At 42.0% G+C, this 22,563-nt stretch overlaps 2 protein-coding genes across 7 annotated transcripts in view; both read left to right on the forward strand.

Annotated features, from left to right (window-relative positions):
* Positions 1-8,745, forward strand: part of mpripb (myosin phosphatase Rho interacting protein b) — a 45,393-nt gene extending 36,648 nt beyond the window's left edge. For all 3 annotated transcript variants that reach the window (XM_085283713.1, XM_085283714.1, XM_085283715.1), the window contains 8 exons: positions 1,636-1,783; positions 1,907-2,024; positions 3,592-3,751; positions 3,876-3,989; positions 4,146-4,232; positions 4,325-4,487; positions 4,580-4,665; positions 7,784-8,745. In XM_085283713.1, the coding sequence (XP_085139839.1) occupies positions 1,636-1,783; positions 1,907-2,024; positions 3,592-3,751; positions 3,876-3,989; positions 4,146-4,232; positions 4,325-4,487; positions 4,580-4,665; positions 7,784-7,855 (948 nt within the window). In that variant the 3' untranslated portion in view covers positions 7,856-8,745. The remainder of the gene's footprint in view (positions 1-1,635; positions 1,784-1,906; positions 2,025-3,591; positions 3,752-3,875; positions 3,990-4,145; positions 4,233-4,324; positions 4,488-4,579; positions 4,666-7,783) is intronic.
* A 2,549-nt stretch (positions 8,746-11,294) lies between these two features.
* On the forward strand, positions 11,295-22,170 carry LOC146567979 (uncharacterized). Of its 4 annotated transcripts, XM_085283720.1 has the most exons (7): positions 11,295-11,476; positions 12,567-13,162; positions 13,196-15,271; positions 16,971-17,064; positions 18,220-18,269; positions 18,394-18,457; positions 19,881-22,170. In XM_085283720.1, the coding sequence occupies exons 2-6, from the start codon at positions 12,572-12,574 to the stop codon at positions 18,454-18,456; spliced, it is 2,874 nt and encodes a 957-aa protein (XP_085139846.1). In that variant the 5' UTR covers positions 11,295-11,476; positions 12,567-12,571; the 3' UTR covers position 18,457; positions 19,881-22,170. The 4 variants fall into 4 exon arrangements, with proteins under 4 accessions (XP_085139846.1, XP_085139843.1, XP_085139845.1 ...); XM_085283717.1 differs by having other exon boundaries at positions 12,567-15,271; XM_085283719.1 differs by having other exon boundaries at positions 12,567-15,271; positions 19,884-22,170.
* The last annotated feature ends 393 nt before the right edge of the window (positions 22,171-22,563 follow it).

The raw sequence follows: 22,563 nt of genomic DNA on the forward strand, positions 1-22,563 counted from the left end.
GTTTCAGTTTTGAGGTAGTAATTGTCGATCACAGCTACAGTACGTTCTGTGATAATGAAATCTGTGACACCATGAATTCAGTAGATGTTGCAGAAAAACACAATTCAACTTTAACAGGGCAAACGGGACCTAGTTATAATTTTGTATGTCTAAAAGAGGGAATGGACATACGGCTTTGGTCAAAAGTTTATTTACACTCATCGTGGATATGAGTGTTGTTATTAATAATGAATTCTTTTGGAATGATTGTATAGCATACATCTTTATTCACTTTATAAACAAGAATTGGGTGAACAATTTCAAATTCATTTTGGATTTTCTCTGAAAGGCTCAAATATAAACATATATTCATTAAAACCTTTAAGAAGTGGTCACAAAGGTTCTAATATATCTTTTAACTTGACAACACCAAGGCTTATTACTGTTAGTTATTTATTAGCGATCATGATTGACTGCAGCTGGTAATTTCTCTTTGCCAGTATTTTTTGGATTGACCAGTAACACCTAGAATCACCATCACGTGATACGAAATTGGCCAGAAAGTTGAGGACCAGCCCAGGAACCAGCAAGGCTCAAGTCTGCCATGAGCTGGAAACCGCTAACTGTCACTGTCCAGAGTGAAGCCAGCTTTATGTGGCCACGGACTAGGAGGGAGTTAACAAAGAAAGAAGCCCCTGTTCAAAAATCAAAGCCGTCAACCGCCACTCAAATTTGCAGCTATAAATTTGGAAGCCAAATGGCCTCTGGAGAACATTGTATATGGTCAGACAAGAGTAAAACTGAGCTGCTCGGCCCCAATGACAATAGGTATGTTTGGATAGAGCAATACAGACTAGTATAGTAGCAAGATTGCATTATGAAGATGACATTTTAATTCATCATTCACACAGCTTTGTAGCACACCAGTGAGTTTTACTTGTGTTGGCTCCTCATATAGTCTCTTTGACTTCAGGCAAACCGAAGGACCTGGATCGGGGCACAGCCACCAACCAAACACCCAGATTAGTGGCAGCGAATGCAGGACGGAAGTAGGGCAAGGTTTTAGGTTGGGCAAGTGCAAAGACTATTGAAATCTCTTCTTATTGAGGATTATTATTCTCCCTCACTTTATTCTCACCATCCAGAAGTGGCAGTTTTGCAAGCTGATTGGGATGTCCTATGACACATGTAATGTTTGAGACACCCAGTTATATAATTGTCAGCTTAACCACACATTCCACCAAAGATTTGGCCTCCAGGCAGATTAGGATTTGTGTGTTAGCTGTAGGATACAAGTGCTGTTTGGAGTCCGGATTTCCAGAAGCTCGGATATTGTGCTGTGGACAGGAGATGGCAGCTTTTTTTTCTCTTACATCTCTCTCATTGTCTTTGCCCTTTTCTTACGTGCGTTGTGTATCCTGTCATTCCTTTTAATCCTTTTTGTACTCACACAGGCTCAACTTGCTCATGGCTGACAAGCTCAAGCTTGCAAGTGAATTGCTATAACTAAATTGATGATCTTTGCTGACATATAATTATATATAAAGGTCCAGGAGGTTTTCCCTCCTGCTCAGCTCCTGATCAGGAGAACCTTTTGGTCCCACGTTCAGGTGACCTGTAAACTCACAGCTGCAGTGTGCTCGCTTTTTGCCACAGGCCACCTGTGAGAGAGGTTTCGCTGCAATGGAGGAGTCTCACCAGAAAGTGATCGACGAGCTGCAGAAGAAACACCAGAGAGAGCTGGAGAACCTGAAGGAGGAGAAGGAGAGGCTGCTGGCCGAGGAGACGGCAGCCACCATCGCAGGTAAATAGAAAAAGTCGTACCAACTGTATCTTTTTCCTACTATATCTTTAGCTCATCATAACTTGCTTACAATGCGTTACAGTAAGTTTTGATTAAAAAGAAACTTTTTGTTTGTTATCTCAGCTATTGAAGCAATGAAAAACGCCCACCGTACAGAGCTGGAGAAGGAGCTGGAAAAGGCTCGCAAAACCAACAGCAATACGGAGAATGCAGACATCGAGGAGATCCGCAGACAGCATGAGTGAGTTCTTCTCATACCCATAAGCACCAAAGTGTTTGTAACCCCTCTCTCATCTCAGCTGATGAGGGCTGACAAACTATCAGGCTGGCTGAACCAGTGATCATGCCTGGTGGGACATGTCAAAAATGCTGTGAAGTAGTTGTTTGACAAGATACAGTGCATTGTATTCTGTGTCCTGATTGGCTGTAGACCACTGTCAATCAATCTCGTGCCGTGTCTCCTGTACAGTACAGAACGCGTTCAGCTTGTCAAATTTACATAAATCTTTGATCACTACCAGCGTGACTCTGAAGTGCTGCACCGTGTTTGTAAGTTTTCTCCCCAACAAACACAACAATGTCGATGAAACGTCGTCACCTGCAGGTGCCTTTGGTTTCATTCTATAATACTGGTCTTATTTTTCTAGCAGGTTTGAACTTTGAGAGTTTAAACAAGAGAGAAAAGTGTAAAAATGTTCATTCCTGTCTGAACAAAGTGTGTAATGAGGGGTTTTACAGCCTTAAAACATCTGTAATAACTGTAAAAAATAAAGTAGGCTACTTCGCAGATTTCACTTATCGCGGGTTATTTTTAGAACTTAACTCCCGCGATAAACGAGGGACCGCTGTATACTTAAAATATCTTATAAAGACAATTTTAGGTAAAAACTGAACCATTACTCCGTACGGTGTGGAAGTCTGTTATGCAGTGGTGGATTTTGGCTGGCACGGTTTGAGTCTATGTCCCTGACATTGAAGGAAAGCAGCCTTCCATGCAAATGGTTATAGGATGAATATTATGTGAGTTATGTTCTGGCCACAGCTGTCCTCAACTCAAATCTCAGCTGAGCTGAACACCTATTGCTAGCTATCAAAGCATTAGACTGCTTTTTTGTAGAAGAAATAAAATTCAGTTCATTTTATATTGTTAGGCACAGACCTTAATAATTCATTAATGTAGAGAAAATCCCAACAATCATGCTCGTCATGGATACATAAAAGAATATTCCTGTTGACTAAGTAGTCCACTGGACAGGAGGAAAAATTCAGATTAATCCGCAAGATGACTTAAAAAGGAGAAAACTGTTGGAATTGAGCCCAAGGTTAAAATTGTCTGTACAAATGTTCCACATGTATTTAAGAGTTGACTGAAAAAAGTAATGGTTCGTGTAGCTCGACTCTGAGTGTAAGATAATTGTACTAATAGGTTTCTGCTGACTGTGCAGGTGTCACTGCTGACTTGTTGGGACATGCATGCATGCACTGTGTTCAGCAGCTTGACACCCTGTGATGCTTCACACAGGAACATGTGTGGAAGTGCAGGTGTTGACTATAAATCACACTGCATTTAAACTGGCTTAGATTTTTTTACATTCTCTATTTTCACTCTGATGCCGGATAAAAGGAGAAGCTCTTTTTTTTTTTTTTTTTATTGCAGGGAACAGTTTGCTGCTGTTTATTTGCTCTGAAATAAAAGTACTCAGCATTAACCCCAAACTAACAGATGCTAAAGAACTGCCTGACCTTCAGGTTTTTTTCACTCCTGAAGTATTTTTTTCCTCTCAGCACGGTGTTGAATTGTATTTCAGGGAGGAGTTGTGTTCCTTCCAGCGGGAGATTGAGGTGTTGTCGGAACAGTATTCCCAGAAGTGCCTGGAAAACGCCCACCTGGCCCAGGCACTGGAGGCAGAGCGACAGGCCCTCAGGCAGTGTCAGAGAGAGAACCAGGAGCTCAACGCGCACAACCAGGTGCCGACAGAAACGCACACTGCTCACCTGAGCGCACAAATAACTGTGTTATAACTGCCCCAGTGGGCATGAAAGTGCACTGTCATTCTGAGTCTTCTGATTTGCTTCTGTGGGATGTTTTCAGGAGCTGAACAATCGACTGGCAGCAGAAATCACTAAGATGCGCTCCATGACCTCTGAGGATGGAGTGGGAGACACAAATACCACAATACAGGGGAAGGAGCTCTACGAGTTAGAAGTAAGGTTCAAGTCGCATAAGTTCCTGGATGTGAAACGTATGAAAACGAGTCTCTGCTAGTAAGGTTTTAATAGCCTCTCCTCAGGAAATGTTTCCACCCTCAAGGTGACTTGGCTCATATTTTTAGCATAATTTTTTCCTCGTCTTGTTTTCCAGGTTATGCTGCGAGTGAAGGAGTCTGAAGTCCAGTACCTGAAGCAGGAAATCAACTCCCTCAAAGATGAACTGCAAGCAGCCCAAAGAGTACATTTCAGTTTTTTTCTTTCCCCCTCATAAATTCATCACAGATCTAAAGATAAATCCTTTCTCTGAACTGCCAAACAATGTGCTTTCAGGATAAGAAATATGCAACAGATAAGTACAAGGACATTTACACAGAGCTGAGCATTGTCAAGGCCAAAGCAGAGCGGGATCTGGGCCGGCTCAGAGACCAGCTGCAGCTGGCTCATGAGGCGCTCGGGGAGCCGGCGCTGGAGGAGGTGGAACGAGGGGGCTATGGTACAAAAACGCGCCGCAAAACACACCTCATGTTGGAATCGACTCGCACCCAGACTCTTATCTTATTGTGACCGACACATTTTTTCCTCCAGATATCATGAAGTCCAAAAGCAACCCTGACATCCTCAAGATGGCAGCTGCTGCAGCGAAACGCTCAGAGCGCACCATGAGGTCAAAGGTGAGTGTCCTGTGAAGGGGCATGCAAAGAGTTTTATCAGATGTGTTAATTCAGGTTTTCTCATTGAACTCTATCACCCATTGTATCATTGCTCAAGCAACAGCAGATATTGAAAGTGGTTAACTCCAGCCTTCAAAAGCCTGAGAAGTTGTTTCCAGTGACTTGCTGCCACCTACAGGTCACCTGCTAAGTTGCATGCAGCATTGCATGCAAACCGGCTGCAATTTCCTGATCCATGTCGTGACTCCCATCAGAACTGCATTGTAGGCATTGTATTGCAAATGAAACACCGCAGTAGTCTTACACACACTTGCCTGTGTGTTTTCCCCCTTCTGTCTTCAGTCTGTGAGTCGAGACATGCCCTGGGACAGTTAGGGCTGCTGACGACGTGTAAGCTTCCTCCCCCTTCTCCTTTAGGTAAACCAAACCAGACGCACCCATGGGTGGATAAGCACACCCTCCTGTCCTCCACCTCTCAAGCCACTCAAAAGATCAGATTCTGCACATTAGTATGCACAAATACTCCACACTTGCATGGTGGTGAAGAATGAATGTCAGGTTTGGTAGAGTGACTGTGTATGTGACTTATCACTGGGCTTGATTACTAATATGTGGGTCCTTTCACTTTATCAGCCATGAACTGTATTGTATGAGGGGGTTACTTACACAGTGCTAAACAATGAAGTCCCAAACCTAATAAAAAGCTGTTTGTCAGACAAGTCAAGATGCACCTGAACTCTTAATTAATCAGCACTGTTAGGCAGGTGAATGATTAAAATGACAAGAACAACGTGGAAAAACTTTTCCTTCATCTTCACTTTCTCAATAAAATCAAAAAGTAATTTTGCTTGAATATCTTTAAATAGACTTGTTAACATGAGAGTTTTTGTCTTAGTAATAGTTTAATGTTCACAGTAAAATAATACTAGAAGTGTCTGCATCTAGTCGACTCAATATTTTGTTGTTCTTGTTGGTTAAACACATTTTATTAATGCACCAATGCATCAGTTCCCAGTTCAAAGATGCGGTTGGCGACTAACCAGCACGATCTCTATGAAGGGAAGTTGTGAATGAATAAGGGAGGAAGTAAAGAGGTCACAGCCTTGCTAACTGCCACAGTGCTTTGATGTGAAGCTGCGTAGCTTGGAAAATGCTTTTTCAGTTTGAGTGACTTTATGACAAAGGTAAATGTAAAATCAAATATAAAATGTTGGCCAAGATATGAACTTCAATCACAATGGTCATTTTATTTATTGCACATTTTGTTATACTTTTAATTCAATGTGCACAAAGTAAAAGCTTAAAAAGCAACATATGATTTACAGTGAAAAGAGCAAAATAAAATGCAAGTTAACAGTGAGAACAAAGAGGTTTGGAGTCTGCTTTTGAATATGTGCAATTAGCTGAACATTAAAAGAACTTATATGTATTAGAGATGGACCGATCCGATATTACGTATCGGTATCGGTCCGATACTGACCTAAATTACTGGATCGGATATCGGAGAAAAATAAAAAATGTAATCCGATCCATTAAATATCACGAAAGCACCTGGCAAAACTTGCAACACGCCGTAACTCACCTCAGAACGTTAGCAGTCGGAGCAGTATGCATCACGTGATAGAGCAGCTGTGGCATGCCGGACCTGTCGGTGGTCTGGATAGCATGTGGAGCTTCGCTAGCAACCTGGCATTTCATCTCAGACAAAGTTATCCCCGAGAGAAGTAAAGCAAGTGTGTAAGTCCATCTCTGAATGTTTGTAAAGCATTCCCACGTTAAGCTTAACAAGCGACTGCCTCTCGCTCTCCGGCTGCTACTTCAATCGTGAAACTGCTTAAATGATCAGCTGATCGGCTTTTCTGTAGCGAGTCCGTGTCTCTTGTTTGTTTTTGGCCCACTTTGCACCAGAAAGAGGAAACCAGCGGCTGAACAACAGCAGAACGTTTAAGCTTGATCAGCTGTTGTTAGAATTTATTTAATATTTCTTTCTACACCAGGATCTTTTTCTACGTAGCTGACGCTGGTAACTGTGCAGGGGCGGATCTAGCAAAGTTTAGCCAGGGGGGCCGATAGGGCATGAACAGGGAAAAGGGGGCACAAAGACATACTTTTCTTTCTTATTCTCATTTAAAATGTCGAGCTTTTAATAAATAATTATCTGACACCCAAAGTTTTAATTTGATGTAAAATGAATAGAAGTCAATTACTGTATATAGTGACTATTAAGTCTAATATATACCCTAGTAAGCTATAGTACTTTTTACTTTGGGAAGGTACCATCTGTGCAGTCTGCAATTTTGTTGAAGAAAGATGTTGAATCTATTTAATATTTCTTGAAAAATAATTGATTTCTGTGCATTTTTTTTCACACTGCATCAAATTAAGGTTGATTACGTCGATTAAGCATCATGAGGTGGAGCGTGAGGGGTGGTTCCCTATTTTTTATTTATTTCTTTTTGTTGTTGCTGGGAGTTGGAACCCTATTAGTTAGGTTGCTTAATATTTACGCTAAGTACTCTTTAAAATACCAGAATAGGGAGGATGGTGTAGGTCTAAGTTTATTAGATTGATCAGTATTGCTGAACTATGAAATATTTTTTTTGTATACAGGTATAACAGAATAGCTTTAGTGTAGTTGTTGTTTTAAACTTGAGTATGAACTTGCAGACTTGCAAAATGCAGCAAGATATTTTAAAAAACAGTTTTGTTGATTAAAAAACACTATATCGGATTCATATCGGTATCGGCAGATATCCAAATTTATGATATCGGTATCGGTATCGGACATAAAAAAGTGGTATCGTGCCATCTCTAATATGTATAAGTTATAATGGAGAAACTTCGAGGTGAAGGAAAAGTGTTGACGTAAAACAGTTGAGTTAAACCCATTTTATGCAACCTTTTATCAGTTTTGGGACTCCATAGCACACATGCTAAAGAAGGGTTTGCTATCAGTTGTAGTGTGGTGTGTTAACACTATTTGAGAGGGATAACTCACTGGGTGACATCAGGTTTACACTGGGAGAAACACTGCTTGCTCAGAAACAGCACACGTGTCCAGAGTTGGGTTCATCATAAACTTATTTAGCATCTGCTTTTTCTCTCTTCATCCCACCAGAGTCTGAAGGAAGGGCTGACAGCGGAGCAGAGACTCCACCTGTTTGAAAATAAAGACACTAAGGAGTTCTGACAGTGACACGTCACGTCCCCCTACCTTGCTGCATGTTTAGAAGCCCACTATATTTTAGCTCTGTAATGACTTATTTAGTAACAACTACACACTGGTCACCAAACACAGATCATTTATTATTAAAAACATGCTATGAAGTTTGAATTTCATGTTTAGTTTGCATTCCATGCACTTCAGTTAACTGTGACTTTTTTGTATTTTTTTTCCTTACTGTAAATACTGTTTTTAAATGAGCATTTTTCATGCATACACTAGAACTATGACTGTGTAAGCTACTGTTTTAACTCTCTAGACTGTTGCTAGCCAAAAGCATAAATGTGATGTTAAATGGCTAAACTACAACTACATAATGACGAGTAATACTTGCATAACAAAACCGTAGGAATGAGTCTGGCGTTCAGTCTGCACGTTAACGCTCCTCCTCTCCGTTATCATTCCAGCACAGATGGAAGTGTTGCTCAGTAAACAAGCTATAGAACAAAAGTGCTTGTCTGCATTAGAAAAAAAGTGCTCACCCATGTTGCTGCTTTGGGTTACTTTGAAATTAACATCAAAGATGTTTCTGCAGTCTTGGGGAAAAAAAGCAGATAAAATCAGTGCGCGACAGCTGAATGCATCAGGACAAGATTCACTGACTATAATTTAAATATATATGAAAGTTTATATAGATTTTTTTTTCTCTCACTGCAATCATTGGTCCAACTGTATAGGAGTTGCTGGAGTTGGTTTATGTTTGTAGTCTTGTTCAGTGGCAGTCCCTTTGTATTTATTTAAGTGGTTGGGATTTTTCTTTCACATTCCCATTCCTCTGTACTCTATTATTGTAAATATAAAGCAAATATACACCAACTGACTACAGGTTTATTAGCAATAAATATTTTTGCACCCTTTTCTGTGTGTTTTGAAGTTTTGAACCACATTTGAACTCGGGGTGTGTTTTTTATGGGGATAAATATTCTCAACAAACACTGAACACAACTTATTTTATTGTAACGCTTAAAGTCAAAGAGGGTCGGGCAAAGCACAATCAAATAAAACTTTAAAACTGACACCCACCCCCATTAAGAATATCTGGTAAATACAAAGCTGTACATATCTTCTGACTACTACAATCGCAGTGGTGGTAGGATCATGGTAAGAAGTCGCTTCTCTACAGCAAAAATGAGTCACGACGAAGGACTGAAGTTCACCTTTCAGCAAGACACCACATCCCAGATTTGGATACGGATTTCTCTCCTAATATTAGCTATTTGCTGATTTGTATGTATGACTCCAGACACATGAAAAACGTGAGAAACACTACAACCATTTAATTAGTGCTAATGACGCATAGTTTTTCCATGAGAAGGCATGCTGCAACGTCCCCTGTAACATGTTTTGAATGAAACAAACACAACAACCAGTTGATTTGAGCAGAATGTAAATGAGAAAATAAACAACTCCACACATAACAAATATTAGGGAATCTATTTTTTGGAATAAAAGTGTCTGCTAACATTTTCAGTATCATTATTCATCTTAAAAACTATTCACAGAAACCAAAACCCCCCTTTTTTTTGTACCAAACTCTAAACATATTTCATTCTGCAAAGTTGACCAAATTGAACATGACCCTATGTGAACGAGTGGAAGTGCAAAAAAATTACAGTAGAAGAACTATTTTTTTGTACTTCCACACTGGCTTCATTTCTCAGCTCCAAAGGTTGTCCCTTGGTGTCAAAGGGTCTGGCTATAGTCATACGCAGTAATTGCTGTGACATTCCTTTGAGGCTGGAGTGAAAAGGTTTTGGTGACAATGAGCATATTCTATTACTGACCATGGTTTAACAAATGGACGTAGTAATTTATTTAGTATAACCCAAAATGAGACTTATAATTAGATGTGTTGAGGTGACTGTTGTGATCTGGCCTTATATAATTAAAATGGAATTGAATAAACCCGGGAACATGTTTACAAAGGCCTGTTTTAAATTTCTGAAAAACTATTTTCTTGCCATTGTTTACGACCTTCTTCATAATGGTCATCAGCTGTTTATTGTGCTTTAGCAAAACAATTCATTAGACAGTAGTATATGAACTAATTTTGTTACTTGCCTATGAACAGTCCTGTGGTTTTCATTTCTCTGCTGCATTAACAGGTTGCTTTGAGGCCATTAAAAATAACTCAGATCTAAGGCACGCTAAGCTATTTTCAACTATAGAAAACCTGTACAGAAACAGGTTCAAAGTTTAAAGTGTGATGTTATGATGAAGTAGTACATGCCATACTGCATATGTTTTGCATACTGCATAGTACAGTACATACTTTGTGAAGGCAACAACCAGTCATACCTACTGCCACTTAGGATCACCAAGTAACCTAACCTCATGCATGTCTTTGAACTGTAGGAGGAACCCAGAGAGAACATGCAAACTCCACACAGACTCCCATGACCGTCTTGCTGGACGGTCACACATTACATTGTAACAACTGTTATTCACATCACCAAGTGATTTTAATGTAACTTTTGTTGTACAGTATGCATTATGTGTATGTTAGTGGTATACTAATTGATGGAATACTTCCTTATCTCAGTCTTACCACTGTGCTATTGAACCTAAAGTGTGTTACCACTTTGGATTTCATCATTATTTATTATTCATCTCTGGCTCTCTTCCACAACTTGTGTTTTGTCCTGTCTCCCTCACCTCACTTCCAATGGCTCACGGTGTGGCATGGGTCCCCTCCCTGAGCCTCTTCTGTCAGAGGTTACTTCCTGTTAAACGGGAGTTTTTCCTTCCCACCTTCGCCAAGTGCTTGCTCATATGGGGTCGTGTGATTATTGGGATTTTCTCTGTGTTATTGTTATTATTAGTAGTACCTCACAATATGAAGCACCTCAAGTGTAGTGACTTGATGCTAATATAATGAAACTGAACTATTATTATTAGTAGTAGTTGTTGTTGTTGGCCTTTCTTTAATACTGCTATCAGTAGCAACGAAAGATCATAAAACACTCAAAAGTAAGGCACTGATTAGTACTTTCTATTAGATCACACCACTCGTCTCCCATAATGCCTTTCTGTTCCTTAGCCAAGTGACAACTGTTTCATTGCTCGGTTTGACTTGTCAGGGCACCCGATATCAGATGACGGCAATGCTGAATAAAAAGAAAACACAAAAAACTTTTCATCATCAGTGACTAGCAGCAGAACTTGACCTTGAAGTAGGCTAGCCTACTTCAAGGTCAAGTTCTGAAGCTTTGACAGCTTGCAGGCAACCGCTGGATAACTGGCAAATTAATTTATCTGGAATAGATACTGAGTTTCATTTCGCGAAACCTTTTTTGTATTTGGACTTTGCTTTTTATTGACATGTTAAAATTTTATAGCACTAAACCTACTGGTAATTACTTTATTGTGAAAGGAGTGCCCGGAAGCCTTAGATTATGTACAACTTGACAGTGCTGCTATCAGAGTAGTGTGTTCCTGGAAAGTGTGTGGATCTTTATTTAAATTAGGGCTTTCTCACTTTGTAATTTTTACTGGGGTTCATTAGAATAGATGTGTTGCTGAAGGAGATGTGGGGCGGGAGGGATTCTTAACTGGACGTTTAAAAAAGCTGCGATTTCTCCCGTCCGGGTAAGTTTTGATCAGCAGCAGAACAGCACAGCGCATTACCTCCGCTCTGTCTTTGTTTCATCCAGCCGGGCCTTGCCCCGATGCTTGCTGTTCTCTTTAATTGAGAGAACGTCTCGCCAAACTCCATGAAAAGTAACCCGTAATTTGATAATACCTTGGTTTACGTGTTGTTTGGACCTCTACTAGCGAACAGGATGTCTTTCTCTAAATCTTTAAGATCTACTCTTCAATTCGGAACTCATTTAATAAAGCAAAGGCCACAATTTTAAACAAAATAAAACATCTTTAAATCTCATTGGCTGCTGTTTTCGCACTAAAGTTAGTAAGAGCCGCAGTAGGATGTAACCCACGGTGTCTGTCACTGAGCTATAAAAGTTGTCAATTTATCGGAATAATCACACTTTGCGGGCAGTGGACCTCGCCGAAATGAACAGTGGCTGTTGTCGATAAGTAGAAGTTGATAAATCACGTTTTGTATGATACGGTTTCCAGTCTTCAACTAAAAAGCCCTTAAAGTTCTCAAATCTTTAATGCAGTTAGAGAATGTTACCGGAGCCGGGCCTAGCTAGCGTTAGCTGTGGCTAAGCTAAGTGTGGTTAGCAAGCTCGACCTGTTAGTTCTAGTAGTTAAAAAGTCAGTCCAGCGTTCGGACAGAGATTATTGGGTAAACGTAACAACTTTTTATTCAGAACATTTAATACTATTAAGACAATTTGGAAATAAGCCAAAGCGTAAATTGTCAGTTAACCCTTGCCATATTCTCCAGCGTTAATGAAAATCAAGCACACGTCAGTTTCCAAGCTAATTTTAATAGCATGACTTCATTTGTACGGGGTTGTGGTTCAGTTCTTTGCTTCAAATGAAATAAGCTTACTTTTGAGTGTGTTGAATAACAGTGTAACAAAGTGTCAACTCAATGTAATGGTAAAAAGTAAAACTGTGATTTGGAGCTTTTGGGGGGAAAGAGTATTTGGTCTTAGGAAAGCCACTCTGGTTATCCTGTGTAGTGGTGAAATAAACCCAGAAACTGATCTCTGTATACCACCATTTATAAGCTAACATGAATATCTTCTTCATTTTTCTACTGCAGTTGTTATGGAGCAGCCACCAGGGAGCATAGATGATCTACAGCCTCAAGAGCTCTCTACTTCCTGCATCCCCACTGTGATCGACCTGGCCAGGAAAGGGGAAGAATGTGTCCTCAACTCCACGACGGCTTTTGATGGCTTGTCGATGGTCAAGAGCCCCGGCTGGTTCCCAAACTCTGGGAACAGCAACCCTGGATTACAGGGATTCTCAGAGACCAGCTCCTCAGACATCGCACACCAATCAGGGGATCAAATTCAGCCAGACAATGCCTTCTCGCGCACTACAGTCACCCTTTCATACGTGAGCCGGTCTCACGTCTTGTCTTTTCAAGACACCCTATCTCAACACTCGCCTCTGTACAGTGTGTCGCCTATCAGCAAGTTCTCCCTCCACCCTCCTTGTGACACAGATAAAGGGCTCGGGGAGACCGGCTATGCAGTGAACCAGCATTACTTGGCGCAGGTTGAGGGGCCCGAGGACCTCGCCACACAGACGGAACTTTTTCAGTCATTGTCTCAGGCTCAAGGGGGACTGGAGAACAATGTGGACAGAACACAGGACTCTCATGAGTGTAACAGTGGAGTCACTTTCGGTGACGTGGATGTTGAAAAGCCGCTGCAAGGCACAGAGAATCACAGCCTTGCTGGTGATGACAGCCCACATCTGGATAACTGTTCAGGAGCATGTGCCGAATCCTCTCCAGAGACTGTCACCCCTGTCACAGAGAAGGACGAGGAGAAAGCAGGCGCTGAGGTGCTCTTTCTCATGTCTAAGACACCAGAGCAGGTGGTTGCCTCAGACAGTGCGGGTGCCAGAGACCTTTGTTCACTGAGCAGGGAGTATATAAGTCCTCTGGAGGACCCTGTTTCCCCCTCTGCTACCTCACTGGACGATGTGGAAGATGTATTTGTGCTGCCTCAGGCCTCGAGCTCACCCAGCGGCGACAACTCTTATCTTGAGACAACTGAGGGGGTCTCGTGTGATAGCTTGAATACAGAAGGGGCCATTCAGCCAAGCTCTGGCATCAGCGATGGCACCACAAGGTTGGATTCAAGTGATGAAAATAAACAGCCGGGCAGTAGACGAAAGGCTGCGCTGGAGCCTTTGATCGACTTGACAGATGATGTTTGTGCAGCGGAAGTTCCTGAAAACAATCACAAGACTGTTATTCCTCACATGAACGGGAATGCAAAGGCACTAGAGAGAAGTTTGAAAGAAAAGAAGCTGCCAATACGTTCCAGCAGAGGGACACGGCTAGAGGCCATAGTTATGAATATAAATTCAAGCAGGTATAAAGTATCAGGATGCATACGCACTAGTAACAAAGTTAATGCTTCCCAGTCAACATCTAGCGATTCCACTATATCTATTTCTAAGAAGAAAGACTCTGTGTTAGCAGGTAAAAGGAGAAGCCGAGTAAAAGTGTCTGCCTCAGCGAAACCAGTGAAACAGAAAGCAGTAACTCCTCTGAAAAGAGGCAAATCAAATAACCTGAATACTGACAGCTGCAAAGACTCTACCTCTGATTCAGAAATGATCGGTAATTCTAAAAAGTCGCGGCGCAGCGCACCTCCAAAAAGCCCCCGGTCTGCTGCGCGGAGAGAGAGTTCAAAGACTGAACCGGTGAATGTTTCCCAACCTGTGCACCCACCCGAAACTAGCCCTGTGAAGTCAAAGAGGAAAACCTCCCCACAGTCAAGTCCTCAGTTTGCTCTACATAATAACTCAAAGGAGGAGCCTGAACTGCTTCCTCAGCCAGACCCCTCAGTGGAAATCCAGGTGGCAAGATTTTCACCACCATCAAAATCTCCAAAGAAAAACCAAGGCAAAGCCAACAGCAGATCTCCTGCTAGCAAAGCGTCGCCCACTGCCAAGACGAAGGCTGCTCGCACTCCCAAAAGAAGGCGAAAGAAACATAAAGCGGGTCAGTCTTCGTCCATGTTTTCCCCAAAAGAGCCTGAGATCAAGCTCAAGTATGTCAACTACAAGGAGGATAAAAGGGATATGAGGCCAGACAGTTTCTCTCCGTTTATCCACGTGGAGCGTCAGCAGTCCTCTCCGTCGCTGTGTACTGTCGTCAATTACCCAGAGGAGGTAAGGGCGCAGCACAAGAAGGGCTCGCAGCAGCAGGCTAATACCAGCGGCTTCATTTCTGCAGTCGTACCCAGCACTTCCTGTCTGCAGCTGGGCCGGGTGTCCACTCACGGTCAGGATCAGCGCCCTCTTATCTGCTGCCTGTGTGGGCAGTCAGCCAACGCCATGGACTTGGGGGACCTTCACGGCCCTTACTTCCCTGAAGGTTACCAGCCGAGCACCAAAAAACCAGCCAGCACTTTAGGCCTCAAAGAGGATGACTACAGTGATTCGGACTCTTCATCTTGCAGCATGAGAGGAAGGGGGAGGAAGTGTGCCGCTGTGCCCGCTGTGCGGGCCCTGAGGCCTGGAGCTCAGCTGAAGAAGAGGGGCCTAATAGAGAACCACCGATGGAACATCAGCACCATCAGCACAGGCAGCCCTGCAGCTAAACGAGTGCGGTCAGATGCTAGCTCTGCGAATGTGGAGGACTGGTATAGCCCCCCTATGTTGCTTCTCCAACCTTGTGAATACTGGCTTCATGAAGACTGCGGCATCTGGTCTGCAGGCGTGTTCCTTGTGAAGGGCAAAGTGTACGGCCTGGAGGAGGCTGTCAAAGTAGGCCAGGAGACGGTAAATCTGCACTTTAAATTTGGAGTGTTGCACAATAGCACATGGACTCATAGCTGATATAATGAAGCTGGAAATGAAAGCAGCATTGTGATGTTAATGTACTGCAGGTGGCTTGTTTTCTGTGCCTGTAAGAGAGTTATATATTTTAAATGCTTTCAAATCACTGCAAGAGGAAATGTGAATAATTAGCTTATTAGCTCAGTTAGAAAAACACTGGAAATTATTGGTGCAGGGAAAACGACAGTGAGACACTATTTTTGGGGAGATCTCTTTACTTTTTGGCAAAGTTTTAACCATCTACACAGTAAGATGGGTACAGTGCATTCTCTTTTGAGGCCAAAAGTCAAAATTTGCAAATAGCCAGTCAGGATTTCTCACCTGGAACACCTCCCTGAACTCAGGCTTCCAACTCGGAAACCTGGAGCAGTCTCACTAACTGTAGTCTGTGTAGCTACTGTTGTATATTTTCTACTGGCTAAAATAGTCATATGCACTGACCCGGTTCTGTCTGTGAACGTGCTGCAGCAGTGTTTTTAAGTACTGAAATCCAAGCATAGGGAGTGTTGTTAGTGATGTATTAGTAATAAATATATACGCTCCCCCTTGCTGAGGAGCAAATGAAATCCGGATTTTCCAACTTTGCTACCAAGACTTGGTAACCTCGAGAGTGACGCCACTCCCGGTTCCAACATGGGTCCTCCAAGGCCGTTATTCTTAAGGAGAAAAATGGTGCCAGTGGCTTTACAACCATATAATTACAAGCACTGTGCAGTCAGAGTTAGGTTCTAATTTAGCTCTTTATAACCTATTTGATATAACCAGTTAGAAACCTTGTGAGAAAAGGCGAAAATGACCGAAAGTTGATTTAAAGGTTCTAGTTTCTGAAACTATCCTTATTCAGCATGTAGTTCAGATGACCTAGTCCAGAATTCCCCCAATGTTTCATTTGCCTCTTTTTAAGATAAGATCATTAAATTAAACATTGATCTCTTTTTAAGTCATTAGTAGAAATCTTGCATAACTTAAGGCCTTCGATATTTATATGATGATATCAAATGTGTGTTTCATAAAACAGTCCCTGCAAAATGTGTCACGGCAAACTTTTGACTGTTGGTTGAGGTCATACAGCTCAAGATAACCTGAGCTAGCTTGTGTTCATCCATTGTTCTACACATACACTTGAGACACTGCAGCTGGAGGAGCAGCTAGTGCCAGCATGTCCCTGCAGCCACCGGAGTAGGAGTTATGCATAGAAATTAATAGAGGTGATAGTATATTTTAGCTTGAGCATGCCTCGGGGACTTTTAGTTTGATGCCTGATACGACTGAAGATCAACATTGGCATCTTAAAGTCAAAGTGTCTCCTGTATGAAGGGTACACCAAGGCAGCGTTCTTTCAATTTCTCCCAAGGTGATAAGGTGTTAACCATCTTAAACCATCATGAGTCAGACCGATGTCAGATTGGTGGTAAATGCAGCCTTTCGGTTTCGCTTTATTTTGAAAGACTGTTAAAGAGCCTCACTGTTTACATCAGCCATTGTACATTATGACGACTGCTGCTGAAGGCAGTGTTTTAATTAAAACTATATAGTAATTACCTTAGTGCTATATATCCTGTCCCATGTAGTAAAAATGGAAATCACAGCTTGCAGAAGTGTGCACGATGTCTTCTCTTAACCTCATCTGCTGTTTTTTCAGACGTGTTCAGCGTGCAATGACCCAGGTGCTACGCTGGGCTGTTTCTTCAAAGGCTGCCCCAACAAGTACCACTACAGGTGTGCTCTGGAGTCAGGTACGCAGCAGAGCAAAAACTCTTATCATGCCAGTCTTGTGCAATTTTAAAATTTGCATGCATGCTTAAGTTGTAGACTGCATGTAAAGGTTCTCTGTGAAGGTTCTCAGTCATCCAGGTCATCGTAGTCAAAGGAGCTTGCAAAGAAAAGCGTCTGGACTCCTTTAAGTTGCTTGAAGACGTTTCACCTCTCATCCGAGAAGCTTCTTCAGTTCTAAGGTCAAATGGCGGAGAGTCCCAGATTTAAACCCAGTGGGAGTATCTCCCCCCCCCCCCCCCCCCCCCCCCCCCCCACACAGAGGGACAAAAGGACCCCCTGATGATCCTCTAATCACCTGAGCCAAGGTGTGAAAATGGGTGTGGGTCCCAATCAGCCAGGCTCCTTTGACTTTTGTCACAAAATAAAAATGAGATAATGCAGGGGAAGTGATACAATCTGAAGTAATCTCCTTGTGCATATTTGACTCTGGCCAATGCAGAAGTGCCTCAAACTTGGATTCTTTCTGCTGGCGCCTGTGTTTGGGGAAAAATGCTTTCAGTTGTGTAGAAGTCCGCGGGAAAACGGCCCTGGCTCTAGGTGACATCCGTAAACCTTTTACGGAGTGTTTTATAGTCTTAACTGGTAGTTCCAAGTTTTCTTAAATACAGCATTTTTTTCTCTAATAGTCAAAAAAGCAAAGTATGTTTTAGGGCTTGGTGGCCAGGTTCATCTTTTATATACAGTCTATTTTTTCAGGCTTATCTTGAGTGTTGAATTTACTTACAGTAGCACGCAGCCCTGCAGGTTTTCCTCTGGTGATTGGAATTTTTGCCACCACCCACACTTTGATGGAGTAACTTTAGATTTATGTATGCCATCTGCCCCTCTGACTACTGTTTTTACTCTTTCTTATTTACTTTTTTTGCTCCACATCTGAAGTCTCAAATTAAACTTTAACAGGTACAAAGTTAAAGTTGAACACATACACCCACGACTGTTGCTTTGTGCTCAGTGTGTGCGTGCACGCATGTGCACTGTTCTGAAAATAGCTCCTTTGTGAAGGGCTGTTGGCTCTTATCACTTCCGCTCAGGCTGAACTTGCACGTGGGGGCGTTTGAGCCTTGCAGATGAATCAGTGCATCGTTGCCAACTCCTGTTCTGTTCTTGTTCTGCAGACTGTGTACTCATTGAAGAAAACTTCTCCATGAAGTGTAAGAAGCACAAGGTGAGCAGCAGTGCTCTTTAAAACTGTATTTGTGTGCGCTTTTAAAATGTATGTTTGCTCTTATTGAAGATTTGGCTTGTGATCATTTAAAAACGTAACCTCTGGATTTGTGATGTCTTCTTAGAACAAGACATTCAAAGGCCCCTCCAGGGAGCAGATGGGACGAAAGGGGACAGAAACCTCGTGAGGTCAGTAAATACTTTTTCTGCTTTCTGCTGATCAAACCACTGACAGTTGAAATATATCGGGCAACAAGAGAGCGTTTTTTGTATTTTTAAAGCTGTGAGCCAGTATAGTGGTTATCTTGGTTTGGAGTATCTGCTGAGCGGCAAAAGTACACAAGCTAATTTTAATTTAGCTCGTTTTCTAAACCCACAGTACCGATTTGCACGAGGCATCAACTTCCTGAAAAACAGTATTGAGCATGGTTTTAGTTTAACCTCAGCCACAATCAAATCATATGTAGACGTGCTGTTACCTCTAGAACATCGAAATGCAGCCAGAAATGAGTGATTTCATTTAACTGTTTCCATTAACTGTTCATGATATTATAACAATCTGGAAGTGAATGGGAAAGACAGCAACTCAGGTTAGCTCAAGAACAGTGTGTACAGAACTTAATGGAAAGGGTTTCCATGGCTGAGCAGCTACATCATCAACCACAATGCAAAGTGTTGGATGCATGGGTGTAAAGCATGTTGACACTGGACTCCAGAGCAGTGGAGACATGTTCTCTGGAGCAGCGAATCACACTTCTCCGTTGAGCAATTCGATGGACGAGTCTGGGTTTGGTGGTTGCCAGGAGAATGGTACTTGTGTGACTACACTGTGCTAAGTGTAAAGTCTGGTAGAGGGGGCATTATGGTGTGAGGTATGAGTTGGACTCGGCCCCTTAGTTCCAGTAAAAGGAACATTTTGGCCACTTTCATGGTCCCAACAGTTTGGAGATGACCCGCTCCAATTTTAACATGACTGTGCACCAGTACATAAAGAAAAGCCCATAACGACATGGACGAGAGAGTTTGGTGTGGATAACTTGACTGGCTTGCACAGAATCCTGCCTCAGCCCGACAGAGCACCTTTGAGATAAATTGGAGCAGAGACTGAGCTAGCTAGGCCTTCTCATCCAACATCAGTGTCTGACCTCACAAATGTGTTTCTGGAAGACTGGTCAAAAATTCCCATAAACACTCCTAAAACTTGTGGAAAGCCTTCCCAGAAGAACAGAAGCTATTACAGCTACAAAGGGTGGGCCTGCATCATATTAGTCACTATGGATTAAGAATAGTGTTCGCTCAAGTTTATATGCATGTGAAGGCAGATGAGTGATTACTTTAGGCAATATAGTGTATTTGTTAAAAACATATAAGCTAGTTTTATTAGATCGGAGGGTTTACTTTAACAAAGCACGGTTAAGTTTTTACTAAGGGAAATGGGAAACAAATGAGAAACATTGAGACAAATCGACCTGCTCTTATCACTCGAGCTACTGGTGGTTAGGATCCCGAACCCTGGTGTGATGACTCATGTAGTGGCAGCTGCTGCTACTTTTTTTGCTCTCTATGAAATGCATTGAGAGGGGTTTTTTTGTTTTTGTTTTTCTCCTGTTAGAAGATTCACCTGCAGCATTTTCGCAGGCCTTCCCACCACCTCGCTGGTAACCATGGCGACACTGGACCAGGGTTGTTCTGACTGACAGCTAGCACCCGCAAACCTTAACTTCACCCTCTGTCCTTCAACTGCACTGTTAACCCCCACCAGGCACTGGGACTGGAGGACCCCGGTCACCTCCCTCAGTCCAGTCTGACAGTACTTATCAGCCAACACCACCCGCGGACTGACGAGAACCGTTCTTGAAGTAACATGCTGAATTTGTTATTTGTGTAGTTATTTATATGGGATGTTTTGGTTTCTTTTTTCTTCTTCTTCTGAATTAAATATGAATAACAATCAAAGATATTTAATTTTTTTTAAAGATTTTCTAAGTATTTGATTATATTTGGGTTATTTATTCTTGTATTGGTTTCTTTAGCAATTGTCAAAGAGGTTGGATTGAGTGTTGTGTTTTGTTTTTTTTAAGTTATTGCTAAAGCAGTTTTGATGTTGAATTAAACAGCCAGTCATGGAGACAGAAAGAAGGGGCTGGTGGTTCAAGGTAGTACCCTCCCAGAGTAAAGGTACCTGATTATCGTCAACACAACAGGGTTCCAGATTTAATGCAACACCTTGTTGGATCATTATGGTTTCTGTTTCCCGTGCAGATTCACCCAGCAGGTGTTACTGAGCGAGCCGCAAAGCGTGCATGTATTTGAATGTATTTTCACAGGAAGCACTTTGGCCCTCTGCTCCAGCTGCAGTATTACTGTCTTCAGCTGACCACTGCCTCCAAACGTTGTTGGCTTCAGGCTCTTATATCTGGCTTTTGAGGCTCATTGGTCACCTTGTCAACTTAAAATAGTCAGATCCAACTGCCTGCCTCCCACCTCGGCCTGAGAGAATTTCTGCCTGTACGATCTTTAAATCAGTTTGGATCTTTACAAACTTCAGTCTGAATTGTTAGGAGCTGTGTTAGGGGTTTATAAATTATTAAACAATTAATTTTCTTCCACTCCTTAAGGAAAGGGAATCCTGTGTTAGATTTCCCTTTCATCATCTCAACAAACCAGCCCCCTTAGACTACAGGACCACTCAGCTGCTCACTTGACTTCAGACCCAACAAGGAGGGGCAACAGTTACTCTGGTGTTCCATCAGTCTTAAATTGAATAGGAATGGCCGCGCTAGTATTAAGGTTCCTGATGTCTTTACTTGGGCCTACATGCTGCTTTTGAAGAAGCCTTATCTGACTTACCAGCGCTACATGGACTCAGTGTTCCTTCACTAGCTTGTGGTCCAACAACAAATCCGTGGATGTACTGCACACGGTGTTCCTGAGGGCAGCTTGCATGCACTTTTATGCAGCAGACTCTGTTGTTAGTAATACCAGATACGTGCTGGGCCGCCTCCTAGTAAAACCCTCTGACTGCACAGGTGCTCACCTACTCTGTGGGACTGGCTCAAACCCAGCGTACCTGTTGAGGACGTCAGACTCTGTTTTTTGTTTTAGAAGAAAAAGTCTTTGTGATCAGTTTTGGTGTTAAAGTCTGTGTACTTCTCCTTAGCGCCATTAGGAGCAGCGCTGTGCTGTGTGAGGCCCATTAAGCCATTACTCGATGTCAACAGACATCCACACAGAGGCAGCTGAAGGCTTCGTCTGCTTAGTGTCTCACCAGCAGCAGCAGGATACAAACACACACATCTCCCTACCCTGAAAACACCATGTCTGTTCCATTTGTGCCATCTTTCTGTTTTGCCGTTTTTATATTTTGTTGCAGTGAAATAATAAATGTTTTAATCAACCATTTTTAAGTAAGCAGGTGTGTCACTGAGCCTGTAGTTCTTTGTTTTTCGTTTTCCAGTTTCAAGCACTTGTACCAAATAGAGATTTTGGAGAATGTTTTATTATTACAGTCTTGCAAAATGCTTGGATTTTTTAAAACTATGTTGTATGTGTGTTAATCTCAGGGCTGAATCTCAGATATTCGAATGGGTTTTTATGTTTGTTTTCTTCTGTTGTGTCAACCCCACATTGACTGGAGCAATGACACATGTAGCAGGAAGTGCTCATCTCCTCAGATGTAACGCCTTTTTTCTGTCCTGGTTACACACTACTCGTCACATTCCAACGCCGCCTCCATGTGTCCGTCAGTGATGCGGTGTTTTGTTTTAGGACATGGACTGCTTCACTGTCACACTTTTGTCATCGTCTTATTTTTATGGTAACTTTTTTTGTATTGTCTTGTCCATTTGTTGGAGCACCAGAGGTCATGTAATTGTTTAAGAATAAATATTTTGTTCACTGTTTTTCTGAAAGAATTTTTTATCTTTATCTTGAGTAAAGTTTTTATCTCATAATATAGACATATTAGAATACTGCAAAGCATCAGAATGACTAATATGAAATTATATATTATGATAAAAATAAATGTGAAATTGATATATAGTTATAGCATTTATCCCTTCATCCTGCATACTGAGGTGATGTCCAGTTTGGCTCAGTTTTTCCAAAGTTGAGACATTTTTGTCTTTTTATTTATATGGTTGGGAAGAAAGCAGACAAGGGACAGCAGCATAAACCTGCAGCCATCTACAGATTTTTGTTGAATGCAATACATAAAACAACCACACACCCCTAAAAGAGAAGGAAGGGATGAAAGCATTTAAACCTGGGACACCTCCAGTAACTGGATAAAACCG

This window comes from Mchenga conophoros, linkage group LG8 (genome assembly GCF_057382185.1).
Source record: "Mchenga conophoros isolate Kocher_MC1m ecotype Shallow Benthic linkage group LG8, M_conophoros_male_GT1.1, whole genome shotgun sequence".
In the NCBI taxonomy this organism is placed as follows: Eukaryota; Metazoa; Chordata; class Actinopteri; order Cichliformes; family Cichlidae; genus Mchenga; species Mchenga conophoros.